Source organism: Podarcis muralis, chromosome 12 (genome assembly GCF_964188315.1).
Source record: "Podarcis muralis chromosome 12, rPodMur119.hap1.1, whole genome shotgun sequence".
In the NCBI taxonomy this organism is placed as follows: domain Eukaryota; kingdom Metazoa; phylum Chordata; class Lepidosauria; order Squamata; family Lacertidae; genus Podarcis; species Podarcis muralis.
In genome coordinates this window covers 25498937-25520161 of record NC_135666.1, presented here as the reverse complement: position 1 = coordinate 25520161, position 21225 = coordinate 25498937, and the positions used below count along the sequence as shown (strand labels likewise).

The window sequence follows — 21225 nt, the reverse complement described above, 5'->3', positions numbered from 1 at the left end:
GCAGCTAGAACTCTTTATTGCAGCAGCCACTGTCAACCGCTGGGTGTGGCTAGACAGTGTGTTTAGATTCCCTGCTGGTGCCAGTGAAAGTTGGTACAGGAAGCAACTGCGCAACTCAGGAGAAACACTGGGTTGCCGCTTGCATACTTTATCTCTGCAATGTGTAATCCTGACCACAAAGCAACGGTTTTTCAATGACAACCAGCTTCTATGTGGAATCTGCTGATTGTGAAATTACATCTGAAATGACTTGACCCACACATCTCAGATTCATGCGCAGATCATAATTTTGCCATCCAACATACTTCAGGTGTTGCAGCATAGTACTCGGCTGTTTAAAGTTAACAAAATATGTTTTAAATACATATTTTGAAAGGTTTTTTTTAAAAAAATAGAAAAATCAGAAACAGAACAAGGTTATGGATTAACATGCACAAACCAATGAGGATGATTATAAGCCAATACCAGAAAGATACGCCCATCTCTAGCTACCACACTACCAAGACAATGAGGTCTCATTGAGACTTGATGAGCAGTTGCCCTTTTACTTCAATCCAGGTTCACTTCTATGCAAGCAAACCCCTTGCTTGCTTTCTGCTCTTACCTGCTTCCTGGCTTCTCTTTCATCTCTATAACATCAGGCCACATTCCTTTGTGAGGTGGTGGGGAGGGGCAGAGTGGGGCTAATGTATCAGCATGAGCACTGGGTGGACTGTCCGCTATTGTTAAGAATGGAAATATTTCATCTGGTTACTTCTGCAAAACAACCCAAAACCACAGCCCTGCATTTGCTGGGATCTGCTAATAGGCAGGCTTGTCATGACTATAGCTCATGTGACCTACATGTGTCCATGTTCCTCTCCGGTAGGTGCGCAAAACACTTCCTCTGGTTGCAGAAATGTCCTACTATTCTAACCCTCAGATATCAAAGATAGGAAACTGAAGCCAGATGCTAACCTAATCATAATAAGACACAGTGACTAGATTTCCCTTTGGGGAGGAAATGATAAAAACACTCATTATTATTATTATTTAAATTATAAAAACATTTTCTTTACTTATCTGCAAAATCAGGAGGTTTGAAAGATGTCCAGTAGAAATGCGACATGCTTTATTATTATCATTTGCTTGAATCCAAATAAGGAATAGCTGAATGAAAATTTTCAAATGCTTATTGGACACCAAAATAAGTGTTTGCTAGGAATGGATTCCTAATACAGGAGCATTTCTCCCTTAAATCAGCTTGATGCTTTTTCTTGTCTTTTTTTTTCGGGGGGGGGGGGAGCAGAGGGAGACATATGATTTTGTCGCTGTTAAAAATAGAAGGGAATTTACAAAAAAAATTGCAATGAAGCAGGAGCTGGTGTTTCAAAAGATACAAACAGAGACACAAAACTGTAACAAAAACCTGAAAGCATACATCTCCCAGTGAACTTTCGTACATTCCAGGAGTTGTATTGCGCAGCAAAAGAAAAATCAAAGGTCCCAAAGCAAAGGAACATTTGGATCTGAAATGTTTTGGTGGTCCTTGTACAGACAAACAAACAGCTGCACTTAGGATATGACTCCAGAGAATTAATTGCATGCACCAATTTGGTCACAGCTACTTGTAAAGCATTTTGGGAAACCATATATATTTTGGGGAGGGGGAAAAAAACCATGAGAAAAAAGAGGGAGAGATCTGGTTTCTTTATTTTATATAGCTGACAAAGGTCTTAGAGTTCCCTCAGAAAGTACATATGGTGACCCAAGTCATAGTTGCTTGGAAACGATACAACAAATAAGAAGCATGCAGTCTGGTGGTGACCACATCTTCCTTGGGCCGGTTTCCTTATAAATTCAGCTTGAGTGCAAAATAGTGATTTAGAAAGACCACGGGCTTATCACAATAAACCACCACTGGAATAAGAATGCTTCAAGATGAATTTGCATACTTTGATGATTGTGGTTGTTAGCTATGTGGACCTGCATTGATTCCTCTTGGTTAACTTACTTACGGCTGCAGTATATCAGCACATCTTCCTGTTTCTGCCCCAGCCCTCAGACCAGTGCTGCCCCAAGACATTTTGCTACATAAGCCACAACAGCAAATGTTTCCTCCTATACAACATGCCAAGTTGTTTCAGCACCTGAGGCAGATAATCCCACAAGCACCTCCTCCCTGACATGACAATAAATATACAACGACAACAAGTTAAGCAAACTATCAAGTTGCTGCGTTTGAAGGCAGAAGTGATACAGAGGCATTCAGTTTGCCAATTTGCTACAGCAGGTGTGAAGAACTCCTATCATCCCTGGCCATGATTGCTGGAGCTAATGGGAGTTGTAGTTCAGCAGCTCCTGGAGGACCTAAAGCTCTCCACATCTGTGCTACAGCCATGTGCACATTGAGAAGAGAGTTGAAAATGTGTTCACAGCCCTGTGACTTTCTATTTGATATATGCCTCTCTTGTTCTAAACTCACCTATGGTTACCGCAGGAACTTAAAAATGAGAGCAAGCTAAATCAAAAGTTGTCAAATGCTCACATGGAGGTCATTTATGAAACCGTTATGGCAAAGGCTAAAATTAAATACATACTGCAGATTAGAAAAGGCACGGACAGATTCAAAAGAAGTCCAAGAGGTGGGCAAACTAGAACCAAGCTAAAAGATTCAAAAAAAAATTTGGAAAGGGAAAGATAACTTTCTTTGAAATTTTGTTCTGCATCTTTCACATCAAGGAAAGAAGGCTAGGCAAGGCTCTCTCTCCAGCTTCTCACTGGAATGCCTTGGGAGCAATGCCACTTCATGTTGCATCATGTCTCTTCCAAGGCATTCCGGGAAGTGCAACAATTCCAGTGAAAATTATCCACCTCCTCACAAGAAAGCAGAAGAAAATCAGCTCCCATTTTTACACAGGGAGAATATATATATATTTTTTGAAACCAGGCAGGGGATTTTTGCCTACCCCTGGTTAAAATGGCAGAATCAAGGAGGCTAGGCAAGGCGACTCACTTTAAAAGAAAGTCAAAACCTTGCCTGATTTAAAAACACAAACACAATGCAAACTAAATAAAAAGTGAACATTAAGTAAGGGAAGAAGGCATTTGAAGAGCAATCTCTCTTCCTTTCACCCTTGCACTCCCTTGTGCTTACTGGAGGCAGCCAAGAATAGCAGCAAACTGCAGGGTGGGCTAAGAAAACAGAGTGGGAGTCCCAATTGGTATTGGCACTGCATGTGAAAAGTAAGGGGGGGAGGGCCCCAAGGAGCGCTAAGTAGAGTGTTCTAAGTGGAGCATTAGCACATTATTACATTCTTGATTTGAATTGCATGGAGAGCTTAGAGGGGGGGGGGGGGAGAGAGAATCTCTAGTGCCTTTACAGGACATCACAAAATCAGTTCCAGGACAATTTAAAAGGACTTACATAATTTTTTTGAGCAAACAGTAAACACAGGGCAAGTTGAAGATCAGGCAGTTGATTGCCTGGGATTTTCTGTCCTTTCCAATAAGCCTGTTACAGTGCCACAGAATGTGAAAGATTGTGGGTGGCAGAGAACAAGGGGAAAGCTGCAGCTAAGATTAAATAATTTAGGGGATTTCCACCCCCTCTGAATAATAAGGTACACTGCTCGCCAACAACTAGAAACTATTTAGAAGTTCGGGAAAAGAAAAGATAAGTTAACGCTGCAGCCCCTCAAAGGAGGGTGATGTCATCTGTCTCCACAGGGGGAAGAAAAAGGCCCTTTCCTCCTCTTCCTTTGTCTGGCTCTAGGATGACATCACCTCGCAGTCCTGAGATCTTACTCCTGTTGTTCAGTAACACTTCCCCTGCTGGGTTTCAGCTGAAGAGCTGTCTTCCTATTCACGAGTCACTCTTTTCTCAGCAATGCTGCTGACCCTCACTCCCCTGCCTCACTCCCGCCCCCCTCAGTTCCTCCTTCCTGCCACTTCGGATTCTGAACTCCTCAAAATTTCCAGCCAAAAAGAAAGTCCTTTGGGATATACCAAAGGATTTCAGTCTGTCAGCCTGTGCTGCAGAGGAACCTCCCCTTCAAAGGCAGAGTAGGAATCCATACAATTGCATAACCCAAAACAGGGGGCCTCAGTGGCAGATCCCAGTCACTTTGCAGGGCTGTCAAAAAACTGAATTGTGTGAACTGATTAGGCAGACAAGGCAACTGTGGCTATTTAATTATTTTCCCAGCCCCCTCTCCGAATTGATGGACAATGCCACAGGTTTTCATCCCCCTGCAGTGGTATGCTGTTGTTAAATAGGTCAAGCAACAAAGCCAAACTTATGTACAGCCATGTTTCCTCAAATGCAAGAGAAGAAGAAAGGCAAACAAAATTTGCATCGACATGGCTATTAATGCATTGCATGCTGGCTTGGTCAACAGAGTGCATGGCATCCCATGGTGCACAGGGACATTGGGGCACTAATGGTCCTGCAGTCAACAGTGTGGCATACCAGGTGTGAGGTATTCTGAACAGAAAGCGTGACAGAATCTCCTGGTACGCATAAACTCAAATTATCAGCCTCTTCTAACAAATATTTCTAGAATTTTGAGCAGTGCTGTTGGGGTGTGTATGTGTGTTAAAAAATGAGGTACTGGTACTCATGTCTTGATAAAAGTGCTGTTGGTGATGGCACAAAAATGGCTCCCCCAGGCAGCAAAACAAAACAAAAAACCAGAGGTGACAATACTTGATGCTAGTCAATACCACCACAGAAAAAAGGGACAAATTCTGAGATAGCACTTGAGGAACAAATTTTGTGTGAAACGAAATGAGAGAAATTTTGTTGACTTACCATTTACATGCCATAACATCTGAAATCCTGTGGATTCGCCTATTTTATCAGAGAAAAACACCACATGAAGGCTGGAGCCTGTTGTGCCTCCAGCTGGGACATCAGTATTGCCACAGAACGTGCCTATCAGGCTGGATTGGGCATTGGGTCCATCATAAAGCTGAAATCAAGCATAAGGAAATGAAATGGAAATAGATCACCAACTTGATACCAGTTTTTTGAAGTGGACATTTAAAAGGAATAGTAATCATCTGCATTGCATGTCTCAGGTATCATCCAGATGTGTTGCAAAAAATGTGGCTGATTTGTTTAAAAAAACCCAACACTAATCCAGTAGTTTGTCAGGGGCTGAAATGCAGGTGGTTTCCTGATCCCTTGACACCCTGGCCACCTCTGGGTGATCTAATATTCTATAGTGCAATAAGTAACACATGAGATCTATTGGTTAATTATCTGTTTAGGGAAGAAGTACCTGCAGTGTTTGGTCTCCTGAAAAAACATTAAGAAGTGCCTTGTCAGATAATATCAAAGTGCCACCTAGCTCAGCTTTTGGCTTCTAATAATCAAATGCCTTTGGAAAGCTCACAACACAAATGCTTTACTCCTATAGGGAAATCTCCCCCACAAATAAGAATACACTGCTTTAAGTATGGGGGGGGGGAGGAGTGTAAGAAAATCAACAAGGTTGTGTTGTTGTTCTTAAATGGAAAGTTCAATGTACCCTGACTTCTATTTTAAGCATATAATTTTACAGCATTAGTTACTGCCACAATGAGAAGCACGAATTTAACTCTGTATTAGTAAATATTTGTACTTGAAGTCTGGAGAAGCATTCACCTTCTATTGTGATTGTGCCCTACAGTGGTACTCTTTTGATTTTCTGACTCATGGTTTCTGTCATTCTGAGACAGTCCAGCAAAGGCTTGCCATAGAAATGATGTTTGAATACCCCCATTGCTAAGACATTGGCATGCTCTTTTTCAGAATTTCAATAGAAACTTCTATGGGGGGTGGGATGACTATCTTGGAGCATCTACTTTTCAAATAGTCCTCTCCCTGCACGACAAATCACTCCTCCCCTTCCTTTTTGTGACCCCCCCCCCCCCCCGTATTGCTGAGCCCTCAGGTAGGTATGGGAAAGAAAATCAATTTTGTTCACATTTAATGAACTACCAAATCACACTTTTCAAACCTGCATGCAAACCAAAGCACAATTATGCACGTCTCCGAGTTTTGCAATGCAGTTCCTCAATCAAACAATGTGCACAGAAACACATACATTAGGAGGAAGTATGCATATATCTGTGAAAATAACATATAAAATGCAGTATATTGGGGAAAGGTGCTTGCAAAACGGTGTATATTAGTCACAGCTGCGTACAAAAATGTTTTTATGAGGAGAAATTAGCCCTAAAAATGCTGGTGAATTTTCATGAGGATTTTTAAAAACATGCACACAGAGAGAGAGAGATGGGAGGAGAGAGGGAGAAATTGCTGCAGAAATGTACAGAACCGAATTTAGGATTGAAGAAATGAGGGAAGCTGAAACTAACAATTGCCTTAGGGCAAGAGTATGGAGCAGAAATTCAGGATCAAAGTTTGCAAGATGAGCCGGGCTGGCTTGACACATATTGAAGCAAGTGAAACAATATGCATTGCCATCTAAAACCATTTGAAGTAAATGAAGGTAGAAAAGGCATTTGTCGTTGTTGAATAGATGGGAGGGACCGTGCTACTCAGTTAGTTGTCTCAGTGACTCTCAGTACCATCAACCATGGTACCTTTCTGGACCACTTCTCCAAATTGAGATTAGGAGGAAATACAATAAAATTCATAAAACCAGTACAAAATGCTCCTTGATAAAATAATAAAAAGTTAAACAACAGATAAAACAAGCAAGCCACCCCAAGACCGCTATGATATAGCCAAGGCCAATGGTACTAAACAAAACCGCCTATTGAACCCTCTTGTTTTCTCCTTCTGGGGGGGGGGGGAGTGTCAGTCGGGGAATTTGCACCAATATATTGTGCTGTTGTTGTTATGTATTAAGATTTCTTAACCACCCTTCACCATGAGGGAAGGTTGCAACAATTTAAAAATGCAATATAAAAATCAGTTAAAATCAGTTTAGCTGGGATAGCTCAGTCAGTAGGGCATGAGCCTCTTAATCTCAGGGTCGTGGGTTTGAGCCCCACGTTGGGCAAAAGATTCCTGCACTGGAGTTGGACTAGATGATTCTTGTGGTGGTTTTAGATCTATGATTCTATGATTCTAAAACAAATTACAGTTGAGAAACATAGTGGGTGTGGGGAGGGAGGGAGGAAGTGCCAACTACACAGGAAATATGCCATAACATTTATGAAGGGAGAGAATTCTACAGCTTAGGGGCTGCTTCAAAAAAATGCCCTCTCTTGGGCTGCCACCCCCAAACTTCTGAGGTCACTAGACCTACCAAGATGGCCATCCTTGCTGAGTTTAACAACCAACAGAAAGGAAGGAGGTAGTATTTCAAATGATTGGAGTCTAATTTGTTCAGAGCTTTAAACACTAATGTGAACACCTTCCATTGGTTGCAGAAATGAACTGCCAGCCAGTTGGTAAACATAATGCAAAGACAACAGAAGTTAGGCTGTGGTAAAAATCCTTGCGGAGGTGGTGAACACCCCCCTCGTAATTCTTTCCTAAACTTGATCTCAGACAGCAGAAACTTCGTACTTCTACGCAGTTTCTATCAAAACAAACCAGCCATTTTCAAATAAATAATGGTTGCCATAGAAACCACTTCATGTCGTACTGCTTCCAATTTGGTTCTCAGAGCGGGACAGTTATTCACAGGAAATTCAAATGAAAACGGCGAGACAGCTGTTAACTGTTCGAGAGTGAGGCAAGAGCTAGGGTTACAGGCATTTGTGAAGCGGTCCCGCTTCCTAAAGGAAAAGAACAGCTGTGCATTTTCGTGAAGAATTTTGAACATCTCAGGCATAATTCAAGTCCTCAGTAAAGCACAGCCAAGAGCCAACACAACTGAATTTAGTACTGCCATAGAGATATTTGTATCTTAAGTCATTTCTATATCTTGCCTTAAGGTCTTCAAATGGGCCTTTTTATTTATGGCTTCCATCAGGGGTCGGCAACCTTTTTAAGCCCATGGGCACATTTAGAATTCCGAGTGAGTGCTGTGGGCTCCATACACACTTTATTTTCCCAAGGGATTTGGGTAAATAGAAGACAGTATAATTAATCTGAGCCTTGAAAAGTATGCAGAGCTGAAAGAGGAAATGGGAAGGAGTCTCTTTTCCACATTCTTTCTTCAGCTCTGTGGCCTCCTCAAGAGAGAAAAAGAGAACCACACCCAACACCTCATGACCATGGGGGCAGTGAGTAGGGAGATGGGGGTCTCAGAGGCTTCATGAGTGCAAGGGGAAGACCTGAAGGACACATGGGCATCATGATAGTGATTGCTGGCTTACATCTTAAGAGCAGGAAGAAGCAAGGCTATATTATTATTATTATTATTATTATTATTATTATTATTATTATTATTCTGCCCTTCCTTCCACAGGAACCCAGGATGGCAAACACACAAATGATAAAACATCTAAAAATAATTCCAATACAGAAACAGCCTGGGAAAGATCTCTACTTAAAAGGCTTGAAAGCTATTATTACAGTTATAATTTAACACATGGTTATTACATAGTTGCATTTGTACTCCCCTCCCTTTTCCCAAAAAGACCTTGAACCCAGAGTTTTGCAATAAAAAAGCCATAATAAATGGCACATCTGACACTTGCATTTTTGTGTGCTATTATATGTTACTTTCATTAATAGATGTACTTTCCCACACACTTTATCCAAGTATATGCATTTTGGTCTACACTCCTTGACTGGACAATAATTGTATTGCAAAATTTGGAGAAGTGTGAATTTTGAAGAATGGCTGTATTTGGGCACATTTGGCCTTGCTCCATGTGGCAGCTCACCAAACAGGCACTCCAGGGGTTAGCAAAAAGCAGTAATAAGTCCAGCTGCTGCTTTACACCCAATACAGAAATATATCCTTGTCTTGGGAAATGCTCAGCTAGAGGAAATGAATATAATGGCTCAATGCCCGATAGAGACTTTGGTACAGATGGGCAACCCCAACTGGAGAATGTGAGAGCATAAAGAGGAAGCAGTTGATTAAAAAGCACACCATGACTGAGTCACCATCCTTCTCATCTTCTAACTATTGCTAAATGACTTACACCAGGGCTGGGGAATCTGCGGCCCTCCAGATGTTGCTGGAGGGTGTGCTTCATAACTGAACGAAACACACAAGGACATCTAAACAGAGAGGAGGCCCACTAAGTCCAGGGATTGAAATTATCTAGCTGCACCACTGGCAACAGCATCAGCTATTCCTCCAGCCTGCCATTTGAAATTTGCAGATTTAGCCTTCCTCTTTGTTTCTTCAGCAGCCTCCAGCAGAGTCTACTTCTCAGACCGACTTAGTTTTCATTTCATAAATATCTTAGGAATATTCACGATCGGCTGGCATCCTTTGGCTCACTGAGAGTGGTGAATAACAAAGCTATTAAATTCTGCTAATCCTTAGCAAATATAACAGAGCTGATATTGATCTGCTAGGCAGGCTAAAGGTCAGTATGCACCCAAGCCAAGGATGTTGTTTTGAGAACTGCACTGGCACAACCCTGTGCCCGTTCAAAACCACCCTGCAGGAAATACCACAGATTGCCTTCTCATAGTTTCAGAAGGAAAGCTGCATTTTTTAGCAGTGAGGTTTCCCCCCTTCAAAGTGAAAAGGAATTTGTGAATAATTCGCTCATTCCAGTCACTTGACCTCTCCAAGTTTTGCTTCACATCACTTTGGTTTTAAAACATGCTTTATATCTCAAAGAGAATGAATCGTAGCTAGAGTCTCCCATTTCCCACAGATATTTCTGGGAATTTCATAAACGGAAGAGGAGCACAGTAGCTATCTCCTGCTTGTGATTCCCATGACTGCTAATCAGAGGCACAAGATATCTCATCCTTGAGATACCGTGTAACCATCATGACCAGTAGAGATGCAATGGCGCGGGTTGGGGAAATGGATTCAATTCCCATTCAAAAATGAAATTACGCTGCATGTGTGTGTGTGTGTGTGTGTGTGTGTGTACTTTTCTGAATTTTGCAGTGCTGGTCTCCTAAGTACAAAAATGCATATACCGATGTAAAGTGTGCATAAACATGGATATATTTGTAACAATAATATACAACAGGGCATTATCCTAGAGGGAAATACTTTGCAATAATGCATACAAACCTGTGTATATTAGGGGAAATTTGAACTAAAATGTTGGTGAATATTTATGAGGACTTTTGTAAATTGGTGTGGGAATTCAGAATACTGAACCTAAGTCTGGAACAATGAGAAAATGAAACTGGCTGATTTGCTCATTCCTAATGGCCAATAGGACTGGTAGCCTTATACTTCAGGAACTGATCCAATTCCCTTTTAAAGTCGTCCAAGTCAGCAGCCATTGCTGTATCTTGTGGGAGCGAATCCCACAGTTCAATTGGATTAAGCAGTGATAAAATGTGGCTGAGCATGCAAGGATTCCAAGTGTATTAAGAGAGGTTAATGCAGGCTTCCTTTATGGTTCCTCCAGGGACAGATGTATGCTGGTGATACATCTGAGAACCCCCATCTCTCTCTCTGCTGGCTCTCATTGACTACCAGACAGCTTTTTAACAGTGGAAGGGACTATCAGAAAGTGGTGAACTTTCCTTAACTGGAGGTTTTTAAACAGGATTCTGTCGGGGATTTTTTAGCTGAGTTTGTTCCACTGCAATGGATTGGACTAGATGGCTTTTGGTGGACCCTTCCACCTCGGCAGTTCTATGGTTCTAAGTGAGACTATGGCACATCAAACCAAGAATACGAAGCCTATGAACATTCCCATAATTCTACTGAGTATTCCATCTGAATTAACTGCAGGCTTGTTATACCCGACTAGCATTTTGCTACATGCAATAGCTAGTATAGCTTGGTTGGTAGAGCATGGCCATAGGTTTGAGCCCCACGTTGGGCTGAAGATCCCTGCATTGCAGGGGGTTGGACAACTCTACAATTCTATGATTCTGCAAGCCACTGAAGCATGAAGCCTCTTATTTCTAAGGTTCACAATACACAGGACATTTGTTAAAACACACACACAACCAAAACCAAAATGGGAGCAACTGAATTAGCTACACTGATACTTCACAGTTGCCCCGTTGTACGTTTTAATCACGTTGCCCTGAAAAGGCAGGGTGTGGCAGCTGAAGAAAAACTGCAACTAAAAATAAGCTATTAGTCATTCACTGTGGGACTTGCATGTCTCAGAGTAAAACCACCCTCATGGAGGCATTTTGAAGCATTTGGAGCTCTTAGTCATCTGAGGTTTGCTGTAATTAGAGACCATCTTTCTCTTGCATCCTTTACATTACTATGGCGGTTTTAAGTTCTGCTTTCAGATTGCCAGGTAGAAAATTTCTTAACCATGTCAGGATCAGATACATAAGCATTGGTCTCCCTGGTTTCAGAGCAGGGCTTGCCAACATTTTGAGGTCCATGGGCACAAATGGGGTTGGATGAATATGCCACATTCAGTTTCTCTCAGCTTCTCATTGTGACAATTTGATATTCAGTTTTCCACATTTCCACATCAGTTTGTGATTGAGGGGAAAAGACACACACCATAATTCTCATTCAAGTTTCTTCTTCTACATACATTCTTCTCTGCAATTTTACCTAATATACACATTTTTGCACAGCATTTCCACCTAATATGTGTTTTTGTGTATTATTTTCATGGATATATGCATTTACACAACACTTCATCCTAGCATATGCATTTTTGTACACGTTACAAAAATGCAAAGATCACCAGTGTCAAAGCAATGATTCTTCAACATCAACTTTGTGGGACTGGTCACGTTGTTCGGGTGTCTTCCAAAGCAACTACTCTATTCCGAACTTAAAAATGGAAAGTGTAATGCAACAAAAGAGGTTTAAAGACTGTCTCAAGGCAAATCTTTAAAAAAATGTAGTATAAGAAGAAGAAGAAGAGTTTGGATTTGATATCCCGCTTTATCACTACCCTAAGGAGTCTCAAAGCGGCTAACATTCTCCTTTCCCTTCCTCCCTCACAAGAAACACTCTGTGAGGTGAGTGAGGCTGAGAGACTTCAAAGAAGTGTGACTAGCCCAAGGTCACCCAGCAGCTGCATGTGGAGGAGCAGAGATGCGAACCCGGTTCACCAGATTACGAGACTACCGCTCTTAATCACTACACCACACTGGCTCTCAAACACTGACAACTGGGAAACACTGGCCTGCAAGCGCTCCAACTGGAGAGCAGCCTTTCCCAAAGGTGTCATGGGCTCTGAAGATGCTCAAACTTAGGACAAAAGGGAGAAACATACTAAGAAGAAGGCATGCTTAGCAAACCCTCACTGTGATCAACTCCCGCCCGGGAACCTATGTCCCCACTGTGGAAGGACGTGTGGATCCAGAATTGGCCTCCACAATCACTGTTAAAACCATGTTTATGGAAGACAATCTTACTTGGCTATGAGTGATTGCCAAAGAAGAATAAGACTTGGCTGGATAATTGCATTGCAAAATTTGGAGAAGTGCAAATTTGAAAGTGGGGGCTGTGCTCTGGTTCTCATTGTGTTTCAGAAAATGTGGATATGGCAAGTTAACATTTAAATAAAAAGTGAACTGAATGTCTCCCCATCCCTATTTGCAAACTAGGGAACTGTCATGGGCCCCACTCACACATGCCATGACCAAGCACACACCACAGCCCATTCTATTAGCTACAACAGAATGATTCTTTCATGCCTAGAAGGAGCCGATGAGGAGACCCCACTGAGTGCTGTGGAAGGCCTCTGAGGGTGCCCCTGGGTGCCACATTGGCAACCCATGTTTTAGAGGAACCAATGCCTTGGAGACTTACCTCAAACTTTAAATCACTGACTATATCTGTAGAAAGTAGAAAACATAAACAAGGATCTACTGGTGGTAATGTTTGCTTTGAGTGTCACTGAAGTATTAAGATATTTTCTAATAGTACATAAAGTGGAGGAGCAGAAACGCATTCATCAGTGGCAGCCCGAGAAAAAATAGGGCTGGGGAGGGTGACAGAAGAAGCAAAGGGCATTTCTGCAGATGAAAGTGATGGTTGGTTGGTGAGGGACCCTGTGTGAGAGGCAGGGAAGGGAAGATCTCTCCAGATTGGGCAGCTGGGAGAAGAAAGGGAAGCTCCCAGATGAGAGCTGGGAGGGTCTACGCCTTCTGTGTGAGACAAGGGTTAAGATCTACCTGTGAAAGAGGGCTTTGTTTTTCTTTCTTTTCTTCTTTTTATTCAGATTAGTTTGTTTTTTGTTGTATTGTATGCTTTAAAAATTCAATACAAAATAAAAAAAGAGGCAAAGGGCATTTGTGGAAGGGTGTGCAGTTTTACAAATTATCCATGTTAAAAAGTCATGCATTTCAAACACAGTGTGAATCAGCATTTAGTTTAGTAGGCTTCTTTCAAGCTCAAATATCTTCCCCTTTGATAACTCAAACAAATAGAGTTCCTTCTCGATTTGCCCTTGTTCCTTTTTTTGATAGATCCTCTTTCAACACCATATGCAAAACAGGAAATATTTTCTTCATACCTTTAAATGGTCACGCCCACAGTTTTCTCCTCCTTCTGTGCTAAAGTCTGAGAAGCTGTAGTTGAGTGTATTGCCAGTTGTAGTTTGGATGGTCCAGGTGCAAAGTGAATCCGGAGGATACTTATTAGGGTAGTTCAAACTCTCCAAGATGCCTTGGCTACGGTTGGCAATGACCACACCCTGGCAAACTTGTGAAAAACATTTGGGGAGGGGGGAAAGGTTATACTTTCTAAAGTTTTCTGTTCTATATCTTCAAAGCATCAACCAACAATAATACAGTCATACCTTGGAAGTTGAACAGAATTCGTTCCAGAACTTCCAAAACGTTCGGAGACCAAAGAGCAGCTTCTGATTGACTGCAGGAAGCCCCTGCAGCCAATCGGAATCTGCAGAAGCCCCGCTGGGCATTTGGCTTCCAGAAGAAGTTCAAAAACTGGAACACTCATTTCGGGTTTAGATCGTTCAGGAGCCGAAATGTGCGAGTAACAAGGTGTTCGAAAACTAAGGTACAACTGTAATGTCTATAAGTAACAATGAGAGTCACAGATATTTTGTAGAGGAGAATCCCACCTATTTCATCATCTCTTATGTAATATCCCCCAACACTCTTTCCAAAAATCTCAGTGGCTTTATAAACATGTATTTGAAGAAAGAGAGAGAGAGAGAGAGAGAGAGAGAGAGAGAGAGAGAGAGAGAGAATGCTATCTTAAAACATCTGCTATGTCCATCCCAGACAATATATTATATACAGTTTATCATCATTGTCTCATAGGACAAGTTTCTGGTTTAAGCAAATCTTCATAACAAGCTGGATCACAGGAGTAGTACTACCAACATTCTTTTATGGGGGTGGGAGGGAAAGATGGGATGGGGGAAAGGAAAAAATAGAGAAGGAACAAAATGGGATACCGTGTATCCTATATAGAAAGAGTAGGGAACCTCTGACCTGCAGGCCAAACATGGCCACTAGGGTTTAAAATTTGGTCTGAAGTTCAACTTCATGGTCATGTTTCTTGGTCTTGTCATTACACACTTGAATAAATAGAAATGAGGAAGGAACTTTTTAACTTGGATCAGCAAAGGTATGTGCACAGAGATAGCCGGAACTGGTTGCCACATTCATGTTACGGAAATCTAATTGTTAGTACTTACTCTGCTTATAACGAGCAAAGAAACCTCCTCCTCCCAAAGTGGCATCTGTCCTTAGTTTTACATACAAACTGTCCCCAGTAGAGTGGAGGGTGGGTGGTATCTGGTCATCGCAAAATTTGCCCAGCATCTTAGCATTGGTACTGTTGCCATCATAGACCTATATAGTTATAGGGCAATAGAAACATAGAAGTAAAAACAAATATTATCTGACTGCTAAATTGATCATAGATAATTTTTAGCATGGGGTAGATGTGCAGTGCAGTGGGAATTAATCTCATATTTCCTCAAGAATGTATGCAAATGAGCACATGTTGAACATACTGCAATCCTATTGTACAATCCATGGGGTACGGCTAATTGAACTCACACAAGGCTAGACAGACACATATTTGATTCACGATACCATGAGATGTCTGCTGTGGGATGTTTCTGTTTTGGCATAAATAAATTAAAAAAATTAAAAATTATCCAGTAGCATGCACACAAAAGCTTATACCCAGAACAAACTTAGTTGGTCTCTAAGGTCCTACTGGACAATTTTTTAAATTTTTTAATTTACTTCAACTGCGTCAGCTACCTACCTGAATCTGTTTTGGCAATTATTTCATCCTGGTGCTGTAATTTATTTATTTTGCTGTATTTATGTGCCACTTTTCCTGATGTGATATCTGAATAGCCAGGATAACACCATGATGAAAAGCAAAAACAAGAAAACGGGTGCAAAAGTAGCTGCAGAGAAACCATGGCTGTATTTGTATGTCATGCTACAGTAAGTGAAATCATGGCTTACTGGAGCCATGCAGACATTCAGCTGTCAGCCACTTTGCTACGCCCTGGTTTTTTTAAATCCCATGCCATGTGCATAGCTGTCAACTTTTCCTTTTCTTGAGAGGAATCCTATTCAGAATAAGGGAATTTCCCTTTGAGAAGGGGAAACGTTGACAGCTATGGCCATGTGGAGATGAGGTTTGGCTTAGTGTGTGATCTGAACCTGGTCTCAAAGTTAAGCTGTCTCCTCGCTCAACATGAAACGCAGCCATAGTTTCTTCCTGGTTGCAGTTTGTGGCTAGCAAGGAGACACTTTAACCAAGCGTTCCCATGGTTGGAAGCAAAGTGGTTGCAGGCTCTTCTCTGGGAGCCCAGAGTTTGACTTACGAAGTCATGCAAACCAGGCCAGTGGCTAGACACAGGTACTGGAAAGGTGTATGAAAGAATGGAAGGGACTTTTGGTTAGACCACCGTGACATGGCAATTTTCATCAGAATCAAACCTCATAAAACTTCGGCATGACCCTGCTCATAAGCACTATTAGGATAATGCTGACTGTTCAAATATTTGCCAGACTCATATGCGCTTTCAGGAATAACAGAAGTGGCTGGAATGTCCAGCATTTGGATGCTGATTGTTGTTGTTTTCTTGGGGGGGGGGCATTCACCAGGGGGTAAAAAATATTCTAATGCTCTAATTATTAAGAAAAATACTCAGGTCATTTATATAACAATTTGAATATGGACAGACAATGGAGTTCTTGTTAGGGAACTCGCTGCCTTTGTTCTTATAATTCATTAAAGCATTTTGCTAACAGCCTGATGTGCAAGACACATTCCCGCTCAGGCTGAAAAATGTTCATCTTTACAGAAGACAGCTCCCTGTGGAAGCGAAATTTAAGTGGCAGAACGCATTCTAGAATTTCTTAAAGTGATGGCACACTTTATGAAGGAACATCGACTGAAGTCCCTGCCTATCCTTCACCATGGCATGGAGAAAATCACTGACTACTGACTTCCAAACTTGATCCTAGCTCTAGGAAGGGACAGTGTAGAAGGGAAAAGATCAGTCATGGGGGGGGGGGGGAGTTATAACAGTAGCAGTTTGCTCCCAAACCCATAAACCTGTTTAGGGAAGTTTTTAATATTTAATGCTGTATGGTTTTTAACACTTGATTGGAAGCCGCCCAAAGTGGCTGGGGAAACTCAGCCAGATGGGCGGGAGATAAATAATAATTTATTATTATTATTATTATTATTATTATTATTATTATTATTATTATTATTATTATTATTAGAGAGGGAAGCTATTTCCCTGTTCCCCCACTTCATGATAGTGGCCCCAACACTGGACTCAGCAGCTAAGGGGAAAGCCAAGGCTGAGGACCTCCAGATGCTGTTGGACCAACTCCCATCAGCCCCACTGGTATAATGAATGGTTGGGGATGATGGGACTTGGACAACATCTGAAGGGCCATGGGCTCCCCATTCTTGCTTTAGCCACATTTATAGTCTCATTCTTGGGGCTAAAAGGAGCAACTGGAACTCGGACAGCAACCAGAAGGACTCTTTTTTTCTTTTCTTTTTTCTTTTCTTTTCTTCTCTACTTTACTTCTTTGCACTCTTCTTTCCTAGAACAGTTGAGACCAACCATAGTGACTGACTGCATATAGAGTAAAAGTGCCCAATATGGCCAAGAATGAAAAGTTCTCGATTAGGAAGAAGTTTGGATAGGGGAAATTGCAACTCCAGGGCTGTGTCCCCTGTGACTAAGTAATGGTAAAATGAGGGGTGGAAATGACATCCATACATAGCTATGGGCAACAGTTCCTGCCACCATGGTGGAACCTTCCCCCAGGCACTGGGTGGCTTGGAATATTTTTGTAAAGAAAAAAGGCATTGTGTAAACTGGTTATTAGTGGAGAATTGTTCTATTGGTGTTGAAGGTCTCTTTTTCTTTAATATCTCTAGAACAGTCCCTAGTATTCCCATCAGCCCCAGCCAGCATGGCCAATGGTTACTGGTGATGGGAGATGTAGTCCAACAAATTTGGAGGGCTGAAAGCTGAGGAAAGCTGCTCCAGAGCAAGCCACATAGTGCCATGATTCTTACTGACCATCCTTGGGGAGAATCAATCTTATTGGGGGGGAAATAAGCCATTGTACATACAGCAACATAGTCATATTGACAACTTGAATGAGACTCTAGGTGGAACTGATCAAACTGGAGTTCAAAAGGGCTTCCATGACTTGACTTGAGGAGCCAGTAGCATTCTGAATTGTGGTAGTAAGGCAATGGATAGTTGGGAGATGTAAAGATTCCAGAAGAAGTTGCAAGGGTTCCACCACAACCTGAAAACAAGTACAAAGAAAATACAGCTCAGCCACGTTGACCAACCTCTGTTAAGGTCCAAAGTGCATGCCCAGTAAAGGAGAAATCCTTAACATTTTGCATCCACATTGGAGGAAAGTGGTATATGCCATGCAACATTTTCTATTCAGGGAACTGGTAGTTTGAAAATCAGTGGCTCTGGATGATACCAAGAATGTGACCAAAGGTTAAGTGGCAGGAGGGCAAGAGGCCAAAGTATCATCACTGAGGAAGGAAAGCTGGGCTGGTAGTAATCAGTAATTTCACTTCCATCAAGAAGAGACCATAAATTTCCCCAAGGGATTGTAGAATTGTAGAATCATAGAATTATTGAGTGAATTTATACCCTGCCCTTTCTCCCAAAGGAGCCTAGTTTGGTGAGGCAGTGTCCCTTTCATCCTAATGGACCAGCAGTTTCATGGCCCCTTCTTGCCACTAGTTATTTACTTATTTGACAGTATTTCCATCAGATGCATCAAGGGGGCTTAGCATGCAATAAAATCAATCTATGAATATCTTAAAAACCAAATTAAGAATGTCAATAGAACAGCATTCAATACTGAAATCGATAGCAGTTGACAGATTTACACATTTATAAAACGTATACAGTACTTTGCTTTTTTTTTTAAGCAAAAGCCCAGGTGGCTTATGGAAAGGTCACACCATTAATGTAAGAAATTATAGCATGCAACATTCTAAATATTAAAACCCAAAACTATTTCTGCCTGCCTACATTTTCCCCAGCATCTTTAGCATAGGCATAACTGAACCCTGGCGGGCCTCCTTTGGGAGGGAGTTCCACCATTGTGGCGCCACCACTGAAGAGGCCCTGTTTGCTGTCCTCAGCAGGCAAATGGACCCGATTATAGTCTCACCCACAGATCCCAATAAGAAAGGCCCAAGAGCTTTATTCAAATATCTTTCTCCCTATCTGACAGTAATAGACACCGCTTCCTTTATCTGGCGTTCTGATTTTACCTGTTGATGTTCCATCCCAGTAAGCTGAGAATCCAGTGCTCGTATGCAAAAAATCACTTTCAAACTTTATCCACAGTTTGTTACTCTGGGAGATTGTCACTGGAGGCAACGCTGAGCCGCAGTATTTCCCAAGCAATGGCGATGTCTCGTAACCTCCATCTCTGCAATCAGGAGGAACCGCACAATGATGGTTAAAAGGAAACCCTGCTGTGTGTTCAATCACCAAAAGAGCTGCAGTTGGTGGGAATGTGGGGCAGGGGCTTTCCTGGGTCAGCTCCCCAGTGATGGAGTTCAAGCTCACTGACACTGCCCTCTCTGTCCCGTTCTGCAGCAGCAAAGCAGCTGGAGGGAGGTGAGGTGAGCAGCACAGCCCCACAACTCTGCAGCCCCCCTGGTGTCTCCTTGTTAAAAGGATCAGGTAGCAGTGATGGAAAGATGATATGCCTGAGACCCACTGCCAATCACAGTAGACAGTACTGGGGTCAATGGACAATCAGCCAGACCAGGTAGAAGACAGCTCCTTATGTTGCAATGGATATTTAGTGTATGGTGTTCAGGGATAGCGGCTGGAAGAGGGAGCATCTTAGGTACATTACAAGGTGAAGTGGATTCATGAACCTGTAAGATATTACTATGAAGATCTCAGAAACTTGCCTGAGTTCTACGTAATCACTTGAACACCTGGCCCCTTCCTCCAAAGAGAAGTTGGTGAAGTGCAAAGCAATCTGTTTGTTGTTCCCCACGCGGATCCTGTAGATGCATGTCATTCGGTTGGGATAGTGGCCAGGATAGTTTGGAGATGTTAACTCACCGGTCGCCTCCGTGTACTCATGTGAACAGACTTGAAAGGAAATGGAACGAAACAGGCGGGCAATGTTTAAAAGACATTGGAAATCTTGGCCTCATTGAAAAGATCTTCATAGGATACAAAGAGTTAGAAACAACCCCTGTTACTAACCACCACCTCCCCCCAAAATGAGCTATTTTTGCTTGTTCTTTGCTACTGCTTTAAGCTAAAATGCATCTATCAAGACCGGAGATTCAAAGAAGATTTCACCTATTTATATATGACTTACAGAAATTTCATCTAGACAAAAAAGTTTTTATTAATAAAAATAATAATAATAAACAAGGGATAGTAAGGACTTCATCCTCAGCTCAAACCAAGTTCCTTTCTGCTGTTTTCTTTTCTGCAAGACCAAATCAGGACAGGTTCACATAGCTAGCGAGAGATAATGGCAGGGGCAAAAACGACCCGGGCACAAGGTTCACAGAACACTTGATGTCAGAGCAACCTTCTCTGACCTGTGGCCCTTCCCCAACTAATCTTGACTCCAGCTCCCATCAGCCCCAGCCAGCCCATCCAACAGTCAGGTGTGATGGGAGGTGGAGATCAAAAACACATAAGCTGCCCTGCAGCCCCTGATCCATCTTCCTGAGCTCAGGTGTTGCGTGGAGGTAGGTTTGGGACAAATAAGCTTCAAACAGCAATCCAGTTGGCTAGTGTGCTTAACAGCTGGCAGCCCCACATAGGGAGGAATGCAGAATTCACGCCTGGCTGTAACTAGCCCATGATTAATTGAGGCTTGCCTTCTCTCAACAGGGCCGTAGCTAGTGACTGATGATGTCAGGGAAGAGGAGATCTTACTTAGTCCTTGGATTTTGAGTGAGCAAAGGCTGGCAATGAATGTCAAGCTGGGAAATGCTGTGCTAGGGAGAAAACCTAGGCCCTGATTCAAGCATTAAAATATATCCATCTTGTGCAGACGGAGCCCCAGTTTGAGGTTTCCCATTGCAAAGTAGGTGGGCAGTTCCTATTACAATGTCTTTTGTGAAAATATGTGCTATCCTTCTAGTAACATGTGCATATAGTTAAGGGGAAACGTGCTTCTCTCTCTCTCTCTCTCTCTCTCTCTCTCCTCTCTTCTTGAAGAAACCAATTAACTCTAAATTTAAATATTATCTCTTCTGTGCAGTTCTTCCACAGTAAATGAGGATGGATCTTGAAACCTAAGCAGCGATGATGTGGTTGCCTAATGCCTAGTGCACTTATTTTGTTTAGAGCTGCACAGTGTTCAGAGGAGATTAAAGACAGATGAATATAAAACTAAAAGATCCTGCTTGGCTAATGTCCTTCCATGTAAATTTGTCCAACACTATTACAGTAACTCTTCCTTTTTCATTTCCCAACTGGAACAGAGGTACCCTATTCAGTAACACAGCATCCAGCTCCTAGATTAAATGCTATCCATGTGAATTATAAATAGTGCACGCACAAAGTTTTGGGTTGGTGATCTTTGTCAATAACAGGAAATCGCCTGATGTCTTGGTGCTTTTATTAACCATTAGGAGAAACTTTGTGCTTCCGTCCATTTTCAGTATATGAATTCCAGCTTGCCCAGGGGAGAGTAAAATTGTACTGAGTAGCTGTGCACAACTTTCTCTGCCAGGGTGTGAAGATGGCTAGACC

At 42.0% G+C, this 21225-nt stretch overlaps 1 protein-coding gene across 1 annotated transcript in view; it reads right to left on the bottom strand.

The window, feature by feature from the left end:
- Window positions 1-21225, bottom strand: part of CUBN (cubilin) — a 129128-nt gene that overhangs the window by 71100 nt on the left and 36803 nt on the right. The window contains exons 23-28 of the mRNA XM_028750285.2: window positions 19410-19596; window positions 18756-18916; window positions 17577-17758; window positions 14641-14797; window positions 13489-13676; window positions 4793-4952 (exon numbers count right to left, since the gene is read on the bottom strand). Of these exons, the coding sequence (XP_028606118.2) occupies window positions 4793-4952; window positions 13489-13676; window positions 14641-14797; window positions 17577-17758; window positions 18756-18916; window positions 19410-19596 (1035 nt within the window). The remainder of the gene's footprint in view (window positions 1-4792; window positions 4953-13488; window positions 13677-14640; window positions 14798-17576; window positions 17759-18755; window positions 18917-19409; window positions 19597-21225) is intronic.